Source organism: Miscanthus floridulus, chromosome 18 (genome assembly GCF_019320115.1).
Source record: "Miscanthus floridulus cultivar M001 chromosome 18, ASM1932011v1, whole genome shotgun sequence".
NCBI lineage: Eukaryota > Viridiplantae > Streptophyta > Magnoliopsida > Poales > Poaceae > Miscanthus > Miscanthus floridulus.
The window spans coordinates 51,711,640-51,730,249 of NC_089597.1; the positions used below are offsets into that span (position 1 = coordinate 51,711,640).

An 18,610-nucleotide genomic window follows, 5' to 3' on the forward strand; every position below is an offset into this window, starting at 1 on the left:
ATGTTTTAGTTGATTTCCGATTTTCTTATAGACTCAGAGGACGGCTAAAATAAGTATTGAGAAAAAAAAAAATAGCAAAATTTACTTATGCCACTAAGTTAATCGGCGATTTTTAAATACAGTTGTTATAAAAGGAGAAATTTAAATATATTATAGTGAACCGGTACACTGATTGGGAATTTAGAGTAGTGGACCCTGTTTTCAGTTAAACTGAGACAAGGCTAAATTTAAATAAAAATTTTACCTCAAAAAACAATTAAATAAAAAATTATAATTGTGGAAAAAAATACTAACAATTTATTGAGAGAAATCGAACGGTGTAAAAAAATGAGGTACCAACTTAGCTACTCGTGTAGAGTTTAAACTAATTTACAAGTAGCTGATACGTAGAGAAACGGTCAAGTTCGTAGTTCAGCACGCCGGACCTGAAAGCACACCACAATGGTCCCCGTCTATGTTCAACGTGCTTTGCCAACCAAGTCAAACAAGACTGCATGTACGTTGTCTTGCAGTGCTTCTCATCGGTCTGTAGGCTGTCTGCCTATATATGTGCTGTTGCTCCATCTCCCATCACACGAACACATCATCACTCTCAAGAGCAACCAGCTACAGTTACAACGACAGTCTCTTTTCTTGGCTCTACTCACAGCTCCATTTGTAAACCATGGCGTCCCAGGCCATTGAGAGCCACCGCGCCAGTGCAGAGGTTGTCACCGGGGACGCCGCGTGCAGGAAGAAGTCCGTTGAGCTGCTGGAGGAGCTCGGCCTCCCCAAGGGCCTGCTTCCAATGGAGGACATCCAGGAGTTTGGGTACGACCGTGACACGGGGTTCTTGTGGCTGGTGCAGGGGAAGAAGAAGGTAGAGCACACCTTCAAGAAGATCAAGCAGACGGTGTCATATGCCTCCGAGGTGACGGCGATCGCCGAGAAGGGCAAGCTGAGGAAGATCACCGGCGTGAAGACCAAGGAGCTGATGCTCTGGCTCAGCGTCGTCGAGGTGTATGTTCCCGAGGCCACCCCGGAGAAGGTGACCTTCAAGACCGGTACCGGCCTCTCTGACACCTTTGATGCCACTGCCTTTGCGTTCGGAGAGTAATCAAGCAATGTAATCAGCAAATTGCGTTGGATAGCTCGTGAAACATATATATGCCGATCGAGCCATGTCATCTCAGTTCAAGTTCAAGTACGTTTATATTTTCGAATATATTTATATTTTTTTATGTAAACCAATGTTTTAAATAACTGGCAAAGCCATTTAGCTATCTATGTCCCAAAATGGACTATAGCCGGCTATAGCAGGCTATAGCGGCAGCTAAGGGCTAACTTGTATATAAAAAATCTCAGTTAAATCCTTCTCGAACAGCTATAGCCGGAGATCTGTCAGACTCATATTCCCATCGTCTCGTCCCTTTCTATAAAATAGCACATTAGCACTGACGGAACCCGGTTGACCAAACCCTCACCTTTGCACCGATCTGACACGCGGCCAGCGTCGAGCAGCATGGCCGCGCCACCGCCACAAAGCCAGCCGCCGGTACTGATGGATGAGCTCGTGGAAGAGATCCTGCTCCGCCTTCTGTCGGACAATCCGGCGCGGCTCGTCATGGATCCCGGCTTCTGTCGTCTCGTCATGGATCCCAGCTTCTGGCGCCGATTCCGCCAGTTCCACCGCACGCCCCCATGCTCGGGCTCATCGTCCGCTGCCATTCACCTGCCACCACCACCCGCTTCTTGCCCACCTCTTCCTTCTACCCGTATGATGCCCGGCATGGCCGCATCCTGTTCTACTACAAACCCGCCCGGAGTAACCCTGCAAGGAACGAGCTCAACGTTTGGACTCCAGCCACCGGTGTGGTGCACAAGCCGCCCAAGCTGTGGCTCCCTTGCTCTCTCTGTGCCTATTGGAACGCCGCGTTGCTCTGCGGAACGCCGGGCTGCAACCACATGGAGTGCCCATCAGATGGCCCCTTCACAGTGGTTTTGGTAGGCGGAAATATATTCAGCAGGTTCTCTAATGCTTGCGTCTACTCGTCAGAGGCCGATGAGTGGAGCCAGACAGCCTCTATATGTTGAGGATCCTAGGTATGTTGAGCTACATTGCACTTACAGTGCCCTTGTTGGGAATGCGCTCTACTTCCGCCCAAGGTGGAACAATGGAATCCTGGAGTACGATTTGGCCAAGAAAGAACTATCGCTTATTGGGCTACCGCCGATATGCAAAGTGTCTACCGTTCTTGTGCTCATGTCAGTGGAGAATGATAGGTTGGGATTCGCCATGGTGCATGATGATTTCTCTCTTTGCATATGGTTGAGGGAGTCTGCTCCGACTGCAAGTGGTGGATGGACATGGACGCGGCATAGAGTTGTTGACCTCAAGAGTTTTCTCCCTGTTTCTGCCCTCTCATCCTCACCTTACATCGTTGCTGCCGCAGATGTTGCCGGTGTTTTTGTCATTAGGGCTGGTCGTGATGATGGCGTCTTGGCTATTGATCTCAAGTCTGGTCATGTAAGGAAGGTATCTGATGCTGATGGCCACATTGTAAATTTATTCCCTATATTAGTTTCTGCACTTCAGGTAATTTCCTCACGTGTCCCAGGCAATCTTGAATTCTGTACTGTTTTAATTTCTATAGGTTTGCCAGTATTTCACTTATTAGTAGCATGCATGGATATGGACAATGGTATATTTGTACAAAAATTTTCATTTTTTAGAGTAAACTATTGCAATATAACATAAAGTTGTGATAAATTTCCTTTTGTTATGGATCATTCGATTGGTAAAATTGGTTAGATCTATCAAGAAACATGTTCGCCTATTAGGACCTGTTATGAAGGATGAGCTGGGAGACTAAAATTGCCAGCACCTAAATGAACATTGCTAATCTCTATGATCTGTCAATTCAGTATAATAACAATATAAGAATTTAGGATGATATATTATGCTAAGTAAACGGAGATGTTTTTTCTGAATTTTTTTTCGAGATGGGAGATGTTTTCTGAATTATGAGTCAGTCTTCTTCCAATAAAAAAATGTTGTTGGCTGGTTGTTAAATGATAGGAGATGCATACAATAAGTCAGTATATATTTGCCTGCTTTTTTTCTAAAGCAATTTGCTGGTCTGTGTGTTTGGTTTTACTAGTTCCTCGAGTGCAGATTATTGGTTTGACAACCAATGTATTCATATTTAGAAAATTTGTGTATTTCTCACTAGTAGAGAAACGACCTTTGATCCACTTCGAAATTTGGCTGTAGTCCCGGTACTTTTCGCGCTCAGGACTAGAGAAACCTTTAGTCCCGGTTGGTAGCTCCAACCGGGACTAAAGGTCCCCTCCAGCAAAAGCCTGGCGCAGTAGCCATTGGGCAGGGACATTTAGTCCCGGTTGGAGCTACCAACCGGGACTAAAGGTTCACTTTTACTCCCGGTTTGTACCTCCAACCGGGAGTAAAAGTCTACTCCCGGCTGGAGGCTCCGTCCGGGACTAGAAAGAGACATTTAGTCCCGGTTTCTGTCTACAACCGGGATTAAAGGTCCCCTCCTATATACCCCTTGTTCCTCTCTGAGCCCGAGCCACTTCGAGCTCAGTGTTCTTGCTTCATCACCGGCCTCTCTTCTTCCTCATCACCGGTGATCACAAGATTTCTTCCATTCCTCCATCGATTCTTCGGTTCTAAAGGTTACCAACTTTATACTCTCATGTTTCATCAGTAGCTTATTTCATTTGTGGACTAGATATATGTGGTTTTTTATGGTAGATTTTTTTTATTTGTAAGCCATTTAAGCTCAAAATTATTTTAAAGTTTGCATATTTGGATGAAGGAAGGTTAAAGTAGTTATTCAAAACTAGTATTGAGCTTTCATTTCTAGCATGCATAGCACACTTCATGCTTTAGAGATATAGAGAATTTTAGAGTTTTTTTAATTTTATTTGTTTATAAAATGAGAAATTTATATTATATTAAAAATGAGTATAGAGAGTAGATGGCAACTGCTTCCGGGTCCTTAGCCTCTCATCGGGTTACAAAGCGACTAAGGCCGGACCTCCCTCTCATTGCATGCGGTAAGTGTGAGGAGAAGATTGTGATGGAGTACCGGGTGAGGAAGGAGTGTCCCAACAAGGGCCGTATCTTCTACAAGTGTTCGGATCGCAATGTGAGTTATTTTGTCGCATTTGATGATTATGGTTAATTTATACTTATTTTCATGATGATTGTGATTAAAGTTCTAATTTTTTGTTTTAATTTCAGTGGGATGGCACTGGATGTTCCGGCTGGTACTGAGAGGAAGAGTATGTTGAACACGTGCAAAACTCTCTTGCATAGGCGGTTACGGCAGCTGATGAGGCAGTGATCCTGCGGAAGAAGCCCATAGATGTTGAACAAACGTATGATCTGTCTGTTTTAGTTGGGATTGGTCGCAAAATCTTTATGCTGCTGAAGTGTATTTTAGCTTTAGTTTTTTAGTGATAGTTGGGATTGTCTACATTGTAGCGAGACTTTCATAAATTAATACCTTGTGTGGTGGCATGCATGTCGTATAATTAACTAATTATGTTCTAGGTTTTAATATGGTATGTATATCATGTAATGCAGATGAGACGGCATTGGATGTACAATGCTGATCGCCGCTCCCAAGAGTTCATTGAGGGTGTGCATTCTTTCTTGCGTGTGGTCGAGGCAAACAAACGCGATGGTTTCATGTGCTGCCCATGTGCCATATGTAAGAATTTGAAGGAATATGATAGCTCAAGGAGTCTTCATTCACACTTGTTGAAGTCAGGTTTCATGCCAAACTATATTTATTGGACGAAGCACGGAGAAACCGGGGTTGTAATGGAAGAAGGTGAAGAAGAACAATGGGACGATGATGACATTATTGCTGAATATGGGGCCTTCAATGATACTGCAATGGGGGAAGCTGAAGAAGAGGTAGGGGAAGAAGATGAGCCCGCTGATGATCTTGGTCAGGCCATTCGTGACGCACAAAGAGAATGTAAAAGTGAAAAGGAGAAGATCAAGTTCGAGCGCATGCTAGAGGATCATAAGAAATTGCTATACCCAACTTGTGATGCAGGGCAGAAAAAGTTGGGTACCACACTGGAATTGCTGCAATGGAAGGCAAAGAATGGTGTATCTGACAAGGGATTTGAGGAGTTACTGAAAATCCAAAAGAAGATGCTTCCGAAGGATAACAAATTGCCCGCCACTACGTACGAAGCAAAACAAGTAGTCTGCCCTTTGGGATTAGAAATCCAGAAGATACATGCATATCCTAATGACTGCATCCTCTACCGTGGCGAGGAGTACGAGAAGTTAGATGCATGCCCGATATGTCATGCATCGCGGTATAAGATCAGGCGAGATGACCCTGGTGATGTTGAGGGCGAATGTCCCACGAAGAAAATCCCTGCCAAGATTATATGGTATGCTCATATAATACCACGCTTGAAACGTCTGTTCAGAAACAAAGACCATGCAGAGTTGTTGCGATGGCACAAAGAAGACCGTAAGGTAGACAATATGTTGAGACACCCTGCTGATGGGTCCCAGTGGAGAGCAATCGATAGAGAATTCCTAGAGTTTGCAAATGACGTAAGAAACTTAAGGTTTGCTTTAAGTACGGATGGTATGAATCCTTTCGGGGAGCAGAGCAGTAGTCATAGCACTTGGCCTGTTACTCTATGTATCTACAACCTTCCTCACTGGTTATGCATGAAGCGTAAGTTTATTATGATGCCAGTGCTCATCCAAGGCCCAAGGCAACCTGACAACGACATTGATGTGTACCTGAGGCCACTAGTTGAAGAATTTCTACTTTTGTGGAATAGACCAGGTGTAGATGTGTGGGATGAGCACAAACAGGAGCACTTTGACCTGCGAGCATTGTTGTTTGTAACAATCAATGATTGTCCTACTCTAAGTAATCTTTCAGGACAATCAAACAAGGGATATAATGCGTGCACGCACTGTTTCGATGACATTAAAGGTATATTCTTGAAAAAATATCAAAAGGTCATGTACCTTGGCCATCGTCGATTTCTTCCTGCGAATCACCCCCTAAGAAAGAAAGGCAAGCATTTTAAAGATAAGGCAGACCACCAGACCAAGCCAGGCAACCGAACTGGTGAGGATGTACTCAATATGGTCAAGGATGTGAAAGTAGTATTTAGAAAGGCACATGGCAGCGAACTTGTTCTGAACGACGCCGACGGTCATGCACCCATGTGGAAGAAGAAGTCCATATTTTGGGAGCTACCCTATTGGCAAGTCCTAGAGGTCCGTAGCGCGATCGACGTGATGCACCTGACGAAGAATCTTTGTGTGAACTTGCTAGGCTTCATGGGTGTGTATGGGAAGCCTAAGGACACACTTGAAGCACGATAGGACCTACGGTGTTTAAAAGAACAAGACAACCTACATCCAGAGAAGACAAATGATGGACACCATTACTTAAGTCCTGCCAGCTACACTCTTAGCAAAGAAGAGAAGGAAAGCATGTTTGAATGCCTAGTAAGCATCAAGGTACCATCTGGATTCTCCTCAAATATAAAGGGTATAATAAATGTGCCAGAGAAGAAATTCCTAAACTTAAAGTCCCATGACTGCCACGTGCTCATGACACAATTGCTTCCCGTTGCATTAAGAGGAATTCTACCTCCAAATGTACGTCTAGACACCGTGAAGCTATGTGCATTCCTAAATGCAATTTCTCAGAAGGCAATCGATCCAATAGATCTAGCTAAACTACAGAATGATGTGGTTCAATGTCTTGTCAGCTTTGAGTTGGTGTTCCCTCCTTCCTTCTTTAATAGCATGACACACCTCCTAGTTCACCTGGTCAAGGAGATTAGCATTCTCGGTCCTGTGTTCCTGCACAACATGTTCCCCTTTGAGAGGTTCATAGGATTCCTAAAGAAATATGTTCGCAACCGTGCTCGACCAGAAGGAAGCATCGCCAAGGGCTATGGAACAGAGGAGGTCATTGAGTTTTGTGTTGACTTTATTCCCGACCTTGACCCAATTGGTGTTCCTGAATCGCGACACGAGGGGAGACTAAGTGGAAAGGGGACACTAGGGAAGAAACCATATATTGGTATGCAGAACAATTATTTTAATAAAGCACACTACACAGTTCTGCAAAACTCCTCTTTGGTGGATCCATATATCGAGACACATAAAGAGTTGCTCCGATCCGAGTTTCAAGGGAAGTCTGAAGCTTGGATTACGCGTCAGTACATGGAAACTTTCAGCAACTAGTTGCGAAAAGAATGTTAGGGTGATGAGAGTATTGATGAGCAACTTTATTTGTTGGCTAGGCAGCCATCGTGGCATATCCTCACATACAAAGTGTATGAGATAAATGGGAATACATTTTACACAGTAGCCCAAGATAAAAGGAGCACCAACCAAAACAGTGGTGTCCGCATAGATGCCACCGACCCTAATAAAAATAAGCAAACATATTATGGCCGCATAGAGGAGATATGGGAACTAAACTATGCACCTACTTTTAAGGTACCTTAGTTCAAGTGCTAATGGGTAAAGGCGACTGGAGGCGGGGTAGCAGTCGACAACCAGTATGGAATGACAACCGTGGACATCAACAATATTGGGTACAAAGACGAACCGTTCGTCCTTGCCAAGGATGTGAATCAGGTGTTCTATGTCAAGGACATGGCTACAAAACCGAAGAGAGGGAAAAACAACAACGACCTAATCAATGAGCCAAAGCGCCACATAGTTCTTTCAGGGAGAAGAAACATCGTCGGAATTGAAGACAAGTCAGACATATCAGAAGATTATGAAAAGGATGACCGAATTCCACCCTTCACAGTGAACAAAGACCCAAGCATCCAGCTAAATGATGAGGACACTCTATGGTTACGGCGTGATCATAACCAAGGGATATATGTTAAGAAGAAGTTCACTACTGTGCCCGCTTGATATATATATAGTGATGTATTAGACCTATTATGTAATAATTGTGACTTCAGATTTTTTTTTGTCGTGTTTTCATATTTTCTACGGTTTAAATGAATTTTCTGCTTGACGGTGGATTTCCCGTGGAGAATGTGTGATGAAAAACCAAATGATGAACATTAATAAGATGTGAAAACTAATTTCCTGTCGAAAAATAATAGTTTTAATGATTTTAATTAAGTAGTATATTTTTGCATGGTGTAAATTGTAATTATTATTTACACTATGTCAAATATTTATACAGTAAAACAAAAGAGTTTAGTTTACAAATTTTTGTTGCGTATAATAATGCAAAACCAAGTCCAAGAATTTTTTTTATAATTTTTTTGGATAATATTTTATTTATTAGGCAATTAATAACTCTCTGCATATTTATATAAAAGAAATATATAAAAAAAGGAAAAAACTTATGGTAATTAGAGAAAGCCAACTGCAGCTCCCCCTTTACTCCCGGGTGGATCAACCACCCGAGACTAAATGTGGAGCTTTAGTCCCGGGTGTATCCACTAGCCGAGACAGATCCCCCTTTACTCCCGGGTGGATCAACCACCCGGGACTAAAGGTAGAGCTACAGTTTTCGTGGCCTGCCCAAATGCCCTTTACTCCCGGGTCATGGGTACACCTGGGATAAAGCTTAGACCTTTAGTCCCGGTTCTAATAATAGCTTCTAGTTCTCTTTATAAACCACGCCCTAGTTCTCTTCCTTTATAAACCACGCCCTAGTTCTCTTCCTCTCTGTCTCCGCCACGTCGTCGCCTCATCTTCTCCACCAGATCGATCCAGTAGTGCCATCGCTCCCAGGTGACCACCCTAGCCTCGCCTTGTCAGCGCGCCTCTTCTCCGGCTAGCCAGCGCGCTTCTTCTCCGGCCAGCCAGCGCGCCTCGCTCATCCTCGCTGGAGCGCGCACCGTCCTCATCCTTGGCCCCCACCTCGCTTGTGCTCACCGGAGCGCGCCGAGCCTTCCCCGCGCTACCTTACCGGAGCTCGCCCGAGCCTTCCCCGCGCACACTGCCTCACCAGAGGGTGGCTGAGCCTTCCCCGCGCTGCCTCACCGGAGCTCGCCCGAGCCTTCCCCGTGCGCGCTGCCTCACCGGAGCGCGGCCGAGCCTTGTATGTGCTTCCTTCATTCGGACGTGATGCATACCGAACCAAGGAAAGATTTTATGTTGTAATTAGTTTCTCTTGTATGTGCCTGTCAGTAGCATTGTATGTTTGAGTTTCTGTAACACTTGAAAACGCGACGTGCGGGACGGCGAAGAACTCGTGCTACCAACTCCACGCGGCTGCGGTGCCCAGCGGTGCGGCTCATTTCCATCGGGAGCACCAGGCAGGCGTCAGTCGTCGTTCAGCTCTGTCGGTCATGGTTTTGCGGTTGCGTTGCTGTCTTGTGCACTTCGTTCATAGAATCGGAGCCCAAACAGCCGGACTGACAGTTTTCGTTGCGTTGCTGCGGTCCGAGGTGCAATGCAATGCAATGACAATTGACAATGCGTTGCTAGGTCAAAATATGGTCATTTCTATGGACTCCGTGACTAAATATTTTATTTTAACTTTTTATGAAATGAAAAACTTAGAAAATAGTTAGAAAATTGTAGAAAATCCATACTAGTTGAACTTGCGGACCGTGTTCAGCTCAGCGAGCATGTTCTCTGCCGAGCGGCAACGAATGTCAAGGAGGATCTTTGATTCTACGAGGGAGAGCGGCAACGGTCGTGGAAGACCGTGTTTCCTTCCTCGTAGAATCGGAGCTCTTCCTTGGCCAAGTACGGTGCCGTCCGGTGAAAAAATGCTCGTCGAGATGATCACGTAAGCAAGGTCAACTAGTATGGATGGTTATTTATTGAAACATGTTTTTGAGCTATAATTTGATGGATATTTGATAACTTTAGACCTACAAATGTCACAAATGTTACTATCCTCGGCAACCTAAACGCCCGCGAGCTCGCCGATATCGAGCAGGTCATTTAGAATTATTTTTTCCATGAAATGAAATACTTAGAAATCATGCCTTTTATTTTTTAGAATTAATTTTTCCATGAAATAAAAAACTTAGAAAATAGTTAGAAAATTGTAGAAAATCCGTATTAGTTGAATTTGCGGACCGTGTTCATCTCGGCGAGCATGTTCTCTGCCGAGCGGTAACGGACGTCAAGGAGGAGCTTTGATTCTACGAGGGAGAGCGGCAACGGTCGTGGAAGACCGTGTTCGCTTCCTCATAGAATCGGAGCTCTTCCTTGGCCAAGTACGGTGCCGTCCGGTGGAGAAATGCTCGTCGAGATGATCACGTAAGCAAGGTCAACTAGTACGAATGGTTATTTATTGAAACATGTTTTTGAGCTATAATTTGATGGATATTTGATAACTTTAGACCTACAAATGTTACTATCCTCGGCAACCTAAACGCCCGCGAGCTCGCCGATATCGAGCAGGTCACTTAGAATTATTTTTTCCATGAAATGAAATACTTAGAAATCATGCCTTTTATTTTTTAGAATTAATTTTTCCATGAAATGAAAAACTTAGAAAATTATTAGAAAATTGTAGAAAATCCGTATTAGTTGAATTTGCGGACTGTGTTCATCTCGGCGAGCATGTTCTCTGCCGAGCGGTAACGGACGTTAAGGAGCTTTGATTCTACGAGGGAGAGCGGCAACAGTCGTGGAAGACCGTGTTTCCTTCCTCGTAGAATCGGAGCTCTTCCTTGGCCAAGTACGGTGCCGTCCGGTGGAGAAATGCTCGCCGAGATGATCACGTAAGCAAGGTCAACTAGTATGGATGGTTATTTATTGAAACATGTTTTATTTTTTATAGATATATCTAGTGGAGTAAAAGCTAGATGGCTGCCCCAAGAGACAACATGGATGAAGAAATGATGAATATTATCAACACCGGCACTCAATTTGCCGATGGTGACCAGCAGGATGTAGATGACGGGAGTCAATACCTGGCTCTTGAAGATAACCAAGAAAATATTGTGCAAGAAAATACTGGCGAGGTATATATATTTATATATATATTTGAATATTGTATATATATATATTTGAATACCTATCATCTATTATGTGTACACATGATATTTATTTATTCTTTTTTATACGTAGCCCTCTGGATCGATGACCACAACGGTGAAAAGCAAAAATATTCAAGGCCCGAAAAAACCATTGAAGGAGCGCTACATAATATCATAATTCAATATCGAGACAAGCGAACCACTTGGTCCACATGGAAGGAAATTCGTGCAACACTATGGGTACCTTGCAAGGGACAGACTTCCGATCAGTGCCCGTGAATGGAAGGAAAAGATCAACGAGCCTCATGTTGGTTTTGTCTCTGATCTTGATAAGAATTTAATTTGGGATGATATCCTTCAACATTTCACGTTGCAAGCGGATGATTATGATGATATCAACGATGATGAATTGAAGGAGCTAGTTCAAAAGTGGGCTATCAAGAAGATGGCCACGCAATTCCAGACTTAGAAGAAATCGCTATACACGAAATACGTCAAGAAGAACCTAACGCCCAATTTCAATACTAGGAGCCCGCTCGCGAAGTTGAGGCCCTACTAGAATGATTTTGTACGGTACAAGACATCGGAAGAGGGTGAGGAATGGGTGAGAAGGAACCAAGAGAATGCCCGACAGAAGGTATACCACCATGGCATGAGATCTGGTGGCTACGCGACTGCCATTTCCAAGTGGGAAAAAATGGAAGCGAACATTCTTGCCAAGGGTATCACACCAGAATCACTCAATTGGCCCAAACGCGCGAAGAATTGGTTTTTCGCTCATGGGGGAAGACTAGACCTAGAGACCGGGAAGCCGGTTCATGGCCCAAAACTCGAAAGAGCAACACAAAGATTATCTTATGCTCTACAAGCTAAAGCTATTGGTGCGTTCAGGCCCAATAGAGAGAAGGATGAACTGACGTATGCCATCGGAACTGCTGTACACATTGGCCGAACAAGAGGTTTAGGACAGAACATTTCTTGGGAGCATGGTTTCCCTAACGACAAAGATACCTATAGAAGCCGGCAGAGAAGGAAGGATGAGAAAGCAGCGCGGATCAGCAGGTTGGAGGAATATGTTCGTGAGTCACGGGAGGCGTTGCTTCAAGCACAAGAGCGCGAAAAAACATGCAAGCTAGAATGCAGGACGAAATCATAAAGCAAGTGTAAATAGTAATGAGTGCCCAAAGGCAGGCATCAGATCTAGGAATCAACATTAATATTAGCCCCCCTGATCAGTTGAAAAGCAGTTGCGCTTCCACGGAGTTGTCAAATCAAGATGACGCATTGCTACGTTTCCCTGTGGATGACATCACTGCACCGTTTACATCATGTGAGCTACAAAAAGAGAATGCCACAATTATGGTGGCTCTCGGTGTTTTTTCTCCTCTAGATCCTACCAAAACACCAAGAATCCATGAGGCAATAATACCACCTGGATATGTTAGCGTCTCAGTGGATAAAGTTAATAAAGGTTTTAGTGATCTGGCTCTTGACATTCCAGGAGGTGATGGGGAGAAGACTCTAGGAGAAACAGAGAAGACATTCATACTATGGCGCAAGCGCTACATCATTATTCCTGTGGTCTCTAGTCCACCGCCGCTTCCTCAATTGCTAGACAATAGGTGTGGACAAAAGTGAACAAAAAAATTTTCACTAATTTTCTATTGACATGCATGATTAAAAATAACAATTTCTTATACCCAATTATTCTTTTTTGTACTCACACAACAGGGTCTCCGCCAACCTAAGTCCAATTATCCAATCTCCAGATCATCATAGTGCTCCGAGAAATCAGGTGGCAACGCCGCCACTGCCGTCACCTCCAAGGAGGTCTCCAACGCCTCCAAGGAGGTCTCCAACGGCTTCCCCGCCTCCCTTGATGACTAAGAAGAAGCCAGCTCCTAAGAGGTCCGCCCTGCAAACGAAGCCATTGGCCCACCAGCCGGCAAAGAAGAAAGCCTCATCTAATCCAGTTATTCCCCAAAAACTGTATTACGAGAAAAGTGAAAAGGAATTAAATGCTGTAGTACAAAAAGATGTGGACAGTTTCTTAGAAAAAGTGAAAAGCAACGAGAAGCGAGGGAGAACCCGAAGAAACCGTACTTCTACCTACCTCCAGATCTTCTAAGAAAGAAGGTGGACTAGAAAAAGCAAGACCCTGCCAAAATCGGACTACGACCGCTCTCTCACCAAGTCATTTGAGGCGGCGTAGAAAAAGACTAGACCAGGGAAAGGTGTTGCACAACTCGGACAACAATCGCAACAATCAGTCCCTCCTCTTGTCGTTCGTAATGAATATGGTTCGAACTTAGACTTAGACGTCGATTTTGAGGAGCTAGCTCGGTTTTACGAGGAAACTAGTTTGGACCTTGTCCAAGTGCTCGTTGAAGGATCATCTGCTCCAAAAATGAATCCTTGAAAGAAATTTGAACATGGAAAGAGTCTATACAACCATGAGGCCTTAGGTGAACTATGTACATAAATGTACCTACTAAACAAGTGGTACATGGCGGCGTGTGAACGGGGAAATGCCTTTGTTCCTGTCAGAGTTAGAAACCAACATTACTTCTGTGGCGATGACATTATATATGTCGAGTTTGTAGAATTACACAAACTATGCCACCTAGACTCTCTCGACAAAAGCCTCATTAGCTGCTATTGTCTGTAAGTGTGATTCTTTTCTACTATTAAAGTGTCACATTAATTATATATCCTCACACTATATTTTTATATATGCAGATATGAGATGATAGAACTCAGAAAGAGAAAGGATAATGATATTGGTTTCATTGATGCAAATGTCGTATTCAAACACCCTAACCCCCCGCCTCAATGGAAAGCTGAACTCGAGAAAAATCTCATGAGGTTCTTAGTGAACCAACAAAATAAGAACATATTCTTCCCCTACAACTTCAAGTGAGTGTTAAATAATTAATGTCGATCATATGGACATTTGTTCAATTATTTGCTTACTAGCTAAGCTATCTCCCATATATATGTATATATATATATATATATATATATATATATATATATATATATATATATATATATATATATATATATATATATATATATATATATATATATATATATATATATATATATACTCTAGTTAATGTTGATCATATTTGTGTATAAAAACATATGCAACAATCACTGGATATTGATGGTCATCGATATGGCCAATAGTCGGTTGAGCATCTTAGACTCATTAAGAAAAGAGCAAACAGAGTACCAAGACATGATAGATATTATCTAAGGGTAATTTGGTCTCTCTAGCAACTATATATACCCCGATCTCTTAACTGCAACAATTATTAAAGGCCAAATTAATTTTTTATTTTATTGGGCGCAGTGTTTGGAAAAAAATTCATTGAGGAACACCACATGAAACATTGCAAAGCGCCACTAGATGTAATCGCACACAAAGTAAGTACTAGCTACATTTATATATATAATTCAATTAACACCATGCATGCTTTCAATTCACCGGATCTTTTTTCTCGTAAAAGTGGGTTCTGAGGCAAGAACAGGGGAACAACTACTGCGGATACTATGTTTGCGAGTTCATCATGGCGTACGCAAAAAGAACTCCTGAAGAGATCCTCAAAGTACGTTATATAAATATATTCATATATTCACAATTTCTTTTGTTGCTCATATATATAAGTAATCACGTGACCAACACACACATATATATATATATATATATATATATATATATATATATATATATATTAATACTTTTCCTTTAACTTTTATTGAAGACTCTATGGTTGAAGGAAAAAGTCATACGACGTGACCAACTAAAAGCAATTCAAGAGACCATAGCAGGATTTCTTAATGACCAGGTCCTCAACCCCACCGACGAGTTTTACAATAACGTCAACGAAACATGGAAGCCAAACCAGATGGAGTGAATTTGTTATCCCAAGGATATGATAGAATATATATATATATATATATATATATATATATATATATATATATATATATATATATATATATATATATATACATATACATATTATATGTACATAAAATAACGTACAATATATGTATATGCATGTAATATATACGTTAGTTTCATACTTTAGTTTGTACAAAATATTCAAACATTATAAACGTGTAGAATACGTATATTACTAGCAGCGTAGGATGCGTATTCGAAAATCAAAACGAATCATCAATTGAAAATAGAAACAAAAAAAAGAAAACATTTAGTCCCGGTTGGTCCCCACGTGGCCAGGCCGGGAGGCCTCTTTAGTCCCGGTTGGTCTTACCAACCGAGACTAAAGGTGCACTTTTAGTCCCGGGCGAGAAGCCGGGACTAAAGGAGGAGCCCTTTAGTCCCGGATTCGTGCTCCCGGTTAAAAAACCGAGACTGAAGGGGTTTCCCAACCGAGAGTAAGGCCCTCCTGGCGGTTGGTTGTGGCTGTCTGGATGCATCAGCGAAGATCAGCTTCCAAGACGTAGTCTGGTATATGAAAGAGATCGCCCAGGAAACCTCGCACGAGGAGGATACGCGGACGCAGCACTGTGCGTATTTTTCCACGCTGGGGGCTGGGTTTCCCAAGTGCCAAAGGATTTGAAGGTGAGGTTGAGAGTTGTTAGAGAATTTTTTTTTTTCAATCTTACTAAAAGTACTAGATTGGGACAGTGTTTTAGGAACTCTTGGGATGCTCTAAGCACGCAGCATGCCCAACATTTTGTTGCTATATAGACATATTATTTTGTATTGTTAAATACTTTAAGTATTTACTCGCAAAAAAAATACTCATAAGTATTAATTTTAGTATTGTCCCGGTTGAGAATGGAAGTGTTAATGTTTTCGTATTTTTCCTTAGAGAATGGAGCTCCTATGTCGATGTTGTAACATTATATTGCTCTTTGATGTTTTAGTTGATTTCCGATTTTCTTATAGACTCAGAGGACGGCTAAAATAAGTATCGAGAAAAAATTAGCAAAATTTACTTATGCCACAAAGTTAATTGGCTATTTTTAAATACAGTCATTATAAAAGGAGAAATTTAAATATATTATAGTGAACCGGTACACTGATTGGGGATTTAGAGCAGTGGACCCTGTTTTCAGTTAAACTGAGACAAGGCTAAATTTAAATAAAAAATTTACCTCAAAAAACAATTAAATAAAAAATTATAATGGTGGAAAAAAATACTAACAATTTATTGAGAGAAATCGAACGGTGTAAAAAAAATGAGGTACCAACTTAGCTACTCGTGTAGAGTTTAAACTAATTTACAAGCAGCTAGATACGTAGAGAAACGGTAAGTTCATAGTTCAGCACGCCGGACCTGAAAGCACACCACAATGGTCCTCGTCTAAGTTCAACGTGCTTTGCCAACCAAGTCAAACAAGACTGCATGTACGTTGTCTTGCAGTGCTTCTCATCGGTCTGTAGGCTGTCTGCCTATATATGTGCTGTAGCTCCATCTCCCATCACACAAACACATCATCACTCTCAAGAGCAACCAGCTACAGTTTTACAACGACAGTCTCTTTTCTAGGCGCTACTCACAGCTCCATTTGTAAACCATGGCGTCCCAGGCCATTGAGAGCCACCGCACCAGTGCAGAGGTTGTCACCGGGGACGCCGCGTGCAGGAAGAAGTCCGTTGAGCTGCTGGAGGAGCTCGGCCTCCCCAAGGGCCTGCTTCCAATGGAGGACATCCAGGAGTTTGGGTACGACCGTGACACGGGGTTCTTGTGGCTGGTGCAGGGGAAGAAGAAGGTAGAGCACACCTTCAAGAAGATCAAGCAGACGGTGTCATATGCCTCCGAGGTGACGGCGATCGCCGAGAAGGGCAAGCTGAGGAAGATCACCGGCGTGAAGACCAAGGAGCTGATGCTCTGGCTCAGCGTCGTCGAGGTGTATGTTCCCGAGGCCACCCCGGAGAAGGTGACCTTCAAGACCGGTACCGGCCTCTCGGACACCTTTGATGCCACTGCCTTTGCGTTCGGAGAGTAATCAAGCAATGTAATCAGCAAATTGCGTTGGTTAGCTCGTGAAACATTTATATGCCGATCGAGCCATGTCATCTCAGTTCAAGTTCAAGTACGTTTATATTTTCGAATATATTTATGTTTTCTTGTGTATGTAAAGTTCAGGTTCAAGTACGGAAACATGTATGATGGATGCATCGTGCGTCAAGACTTTTCGAATATATTTTCGATTGTTTTCGAATTCGATTCGATGTAGAATTCAGTGAACTTTGTCGGCCAGACTCGTATTCCAATCGCATTGCCAATAAAGCCTTTTGGGATTTGAATTTCGGCATAAACCTTGGATCCGGTCACGTTCAGTGAGATCTGTCAGACTCATATTCTCATCATCTCGTCCCTTTCTATAAAATAGCACATTAGCACCGACGGAACCCTGCTGACCAAACCCTCGCCTTTGCACCGATCTGATCCGCGGCCAGCGTGGAGCAGCATGGCCGCGCCACCGCCACAAAGCCAGCCGCCGGCACTGATGGATGAGCTCCTGCAAGAGAACCTGCTCCGCCTTCCGTCGGACAATCCGGCGCAGCTCGTCCGTGCCGCCCTGGTCTGCAAGCGCTGGTGTCGTCTCGTCACGGATCCCGGCTTCCGGCGCCGATTCCGCCTGTTCCACCGCGCGCCCCCCATGCTCGGGCTCATCGTTCGCCGCCGTTCACCTGCCACCACCAGCCGCTTCTTGCCCACCTCTTCCTTCTACCCATATGATGCCGGCTGCCGCACCCGGTCTCCCCTGAACGCCCGGCATGGCCGCATCCTGTTCTACTACAAACCCACCCGGAGTAACCCTACAAGGAACGAGCTCAACGTTTGGACTCCGGCCACCGGTGTGGTTAGGGATGAAAACGGTCGGAAACGGTCGGAAAACCTCTCAACCGTTTTCTACTTCTTCATTTGAATACGAAAACGAAAACGAAAGTGGTAAAGCCGGACACGAAAACGAACACGAACTTACGGAATATCAAAAATTTTGAAAACGAACTAATTCGAGCGAAATTACGTCGAACACGGTCGGTATACGAAAAATCAATACGGAATATTGATCCGTAGGACCAAGTGCATAACAATTAACAAGTACATAATAATTAACAAGTCCTATAACTTTCTTAAAAAGTATCTCCATTCGACACGATGTAAGGAAGATATGATTTTTTTTAAGGCAACAAGCGCTGGTACGCGATTAATATATCGCTGACTTTGTTTAATTTTTTTGAACATCTTCAAGACATCAAATGAAAAAACTAAGAACTAAAAAGTTGTAGATCTCGTCGAGAGCTACAATTTTCATATAAAAATCATCTTCATCCGAGATTGTATGAAAAAGATATGATTTTTCTAAGGTTGGACTTGTAGTGGGCCAAATTTGGTTCAAACCGAATTTTGAAACCGAATTTTGAATTCGGGATATTCCGAATTAAAAGTAGAAAAGTAGAAAACGGTCGAAAAAATGTCTAAACCGTTTTCATTCCGATTTCGAATTTGATGTTCCGAATTTCGAACCGAATTCGAATTTATCCGAAAATACGAATTCGATCAGATTAAATGTAGAAAACGATACGGTATATTTTCGTACCGTTTTCATCCTTAGGTGTGGTGCACAA

At 43.0% G+C, this 18,610-nt stretch overlaps 3 protein-coding genes across 3 annotated transcripts; all 3 read left to right on the top strand.

Moving 5' to 3' along the window:
• Nucleotides 1–664: 664 nt before the first annotated feature.
• LOC136523124 (uncharacterized protein At5g01610-like) lies at nt 665–1,096 on the top strand. The gene has a single exon (XM_066516905.1). The coding sequence runs from the start codon at nt 665–667 to the stop codon at nt 1,094–1,096; it is 432 nt and encodes a 143-aa protein (XP_066373002.1).
• Nucleotides 1,097–16,491: 15,395 nt separating this feature from the next.
• On the top strand, nt 16,492–16,980 carry LOC136523055 (uncharacterized protein At5g01610-like). Its single transcript, XM_066516836.1, has one exon. It carries the CDS (start codon nt 16,549–16,551, stop codon nt 16,978–16,980), a length of 432 nt encoding a protein of 143 aa, XP_066372933.1. The 5' UTR covers nt 16,492–16,548.
• Nucleotides 16,981–17,445: 465 nt separating this feature from the next.
• LOC136523832 (uncharacterized) lies at nt 17,446–17,907 on the top strand. Its single transcript, XM_066517377.1, has one exon. The coding sequence runs from the start codon at nt 17,446–17,448 to the stop codon at nt 17,905–17,907; it is 462 nt and encodes a 153-aa protein (XP_066373474.1).
• The last annotated feature ends 703 nt before the right edge of the window (nt 17,908–18,610 follow it).

Bases quoted from the DNA above. Each gene is read 5' to 3' on its own strand.
- LOC136523832 (XM_066517377.1), top strand. From the start codon at position 17,446: ATGGCCGCGCCACCGCCACAAAGCCAGCCGCCGGCACTGATGGATGAG.
- LOC136523124 (XM_066516905.1), top strand. From the start codon at position 665: ATGGCGTCCCAGGCCATTGAGAGCCACCGCGCCAGTGCAGAGGTTGTC.
- LOC136523055 (XM_066516836.1), top strand. From the start codon at position 16,549: ATGGCGTCCCAGGCCATTGAGAGCCACCGCACCAGTGCAGAGGTTGTC.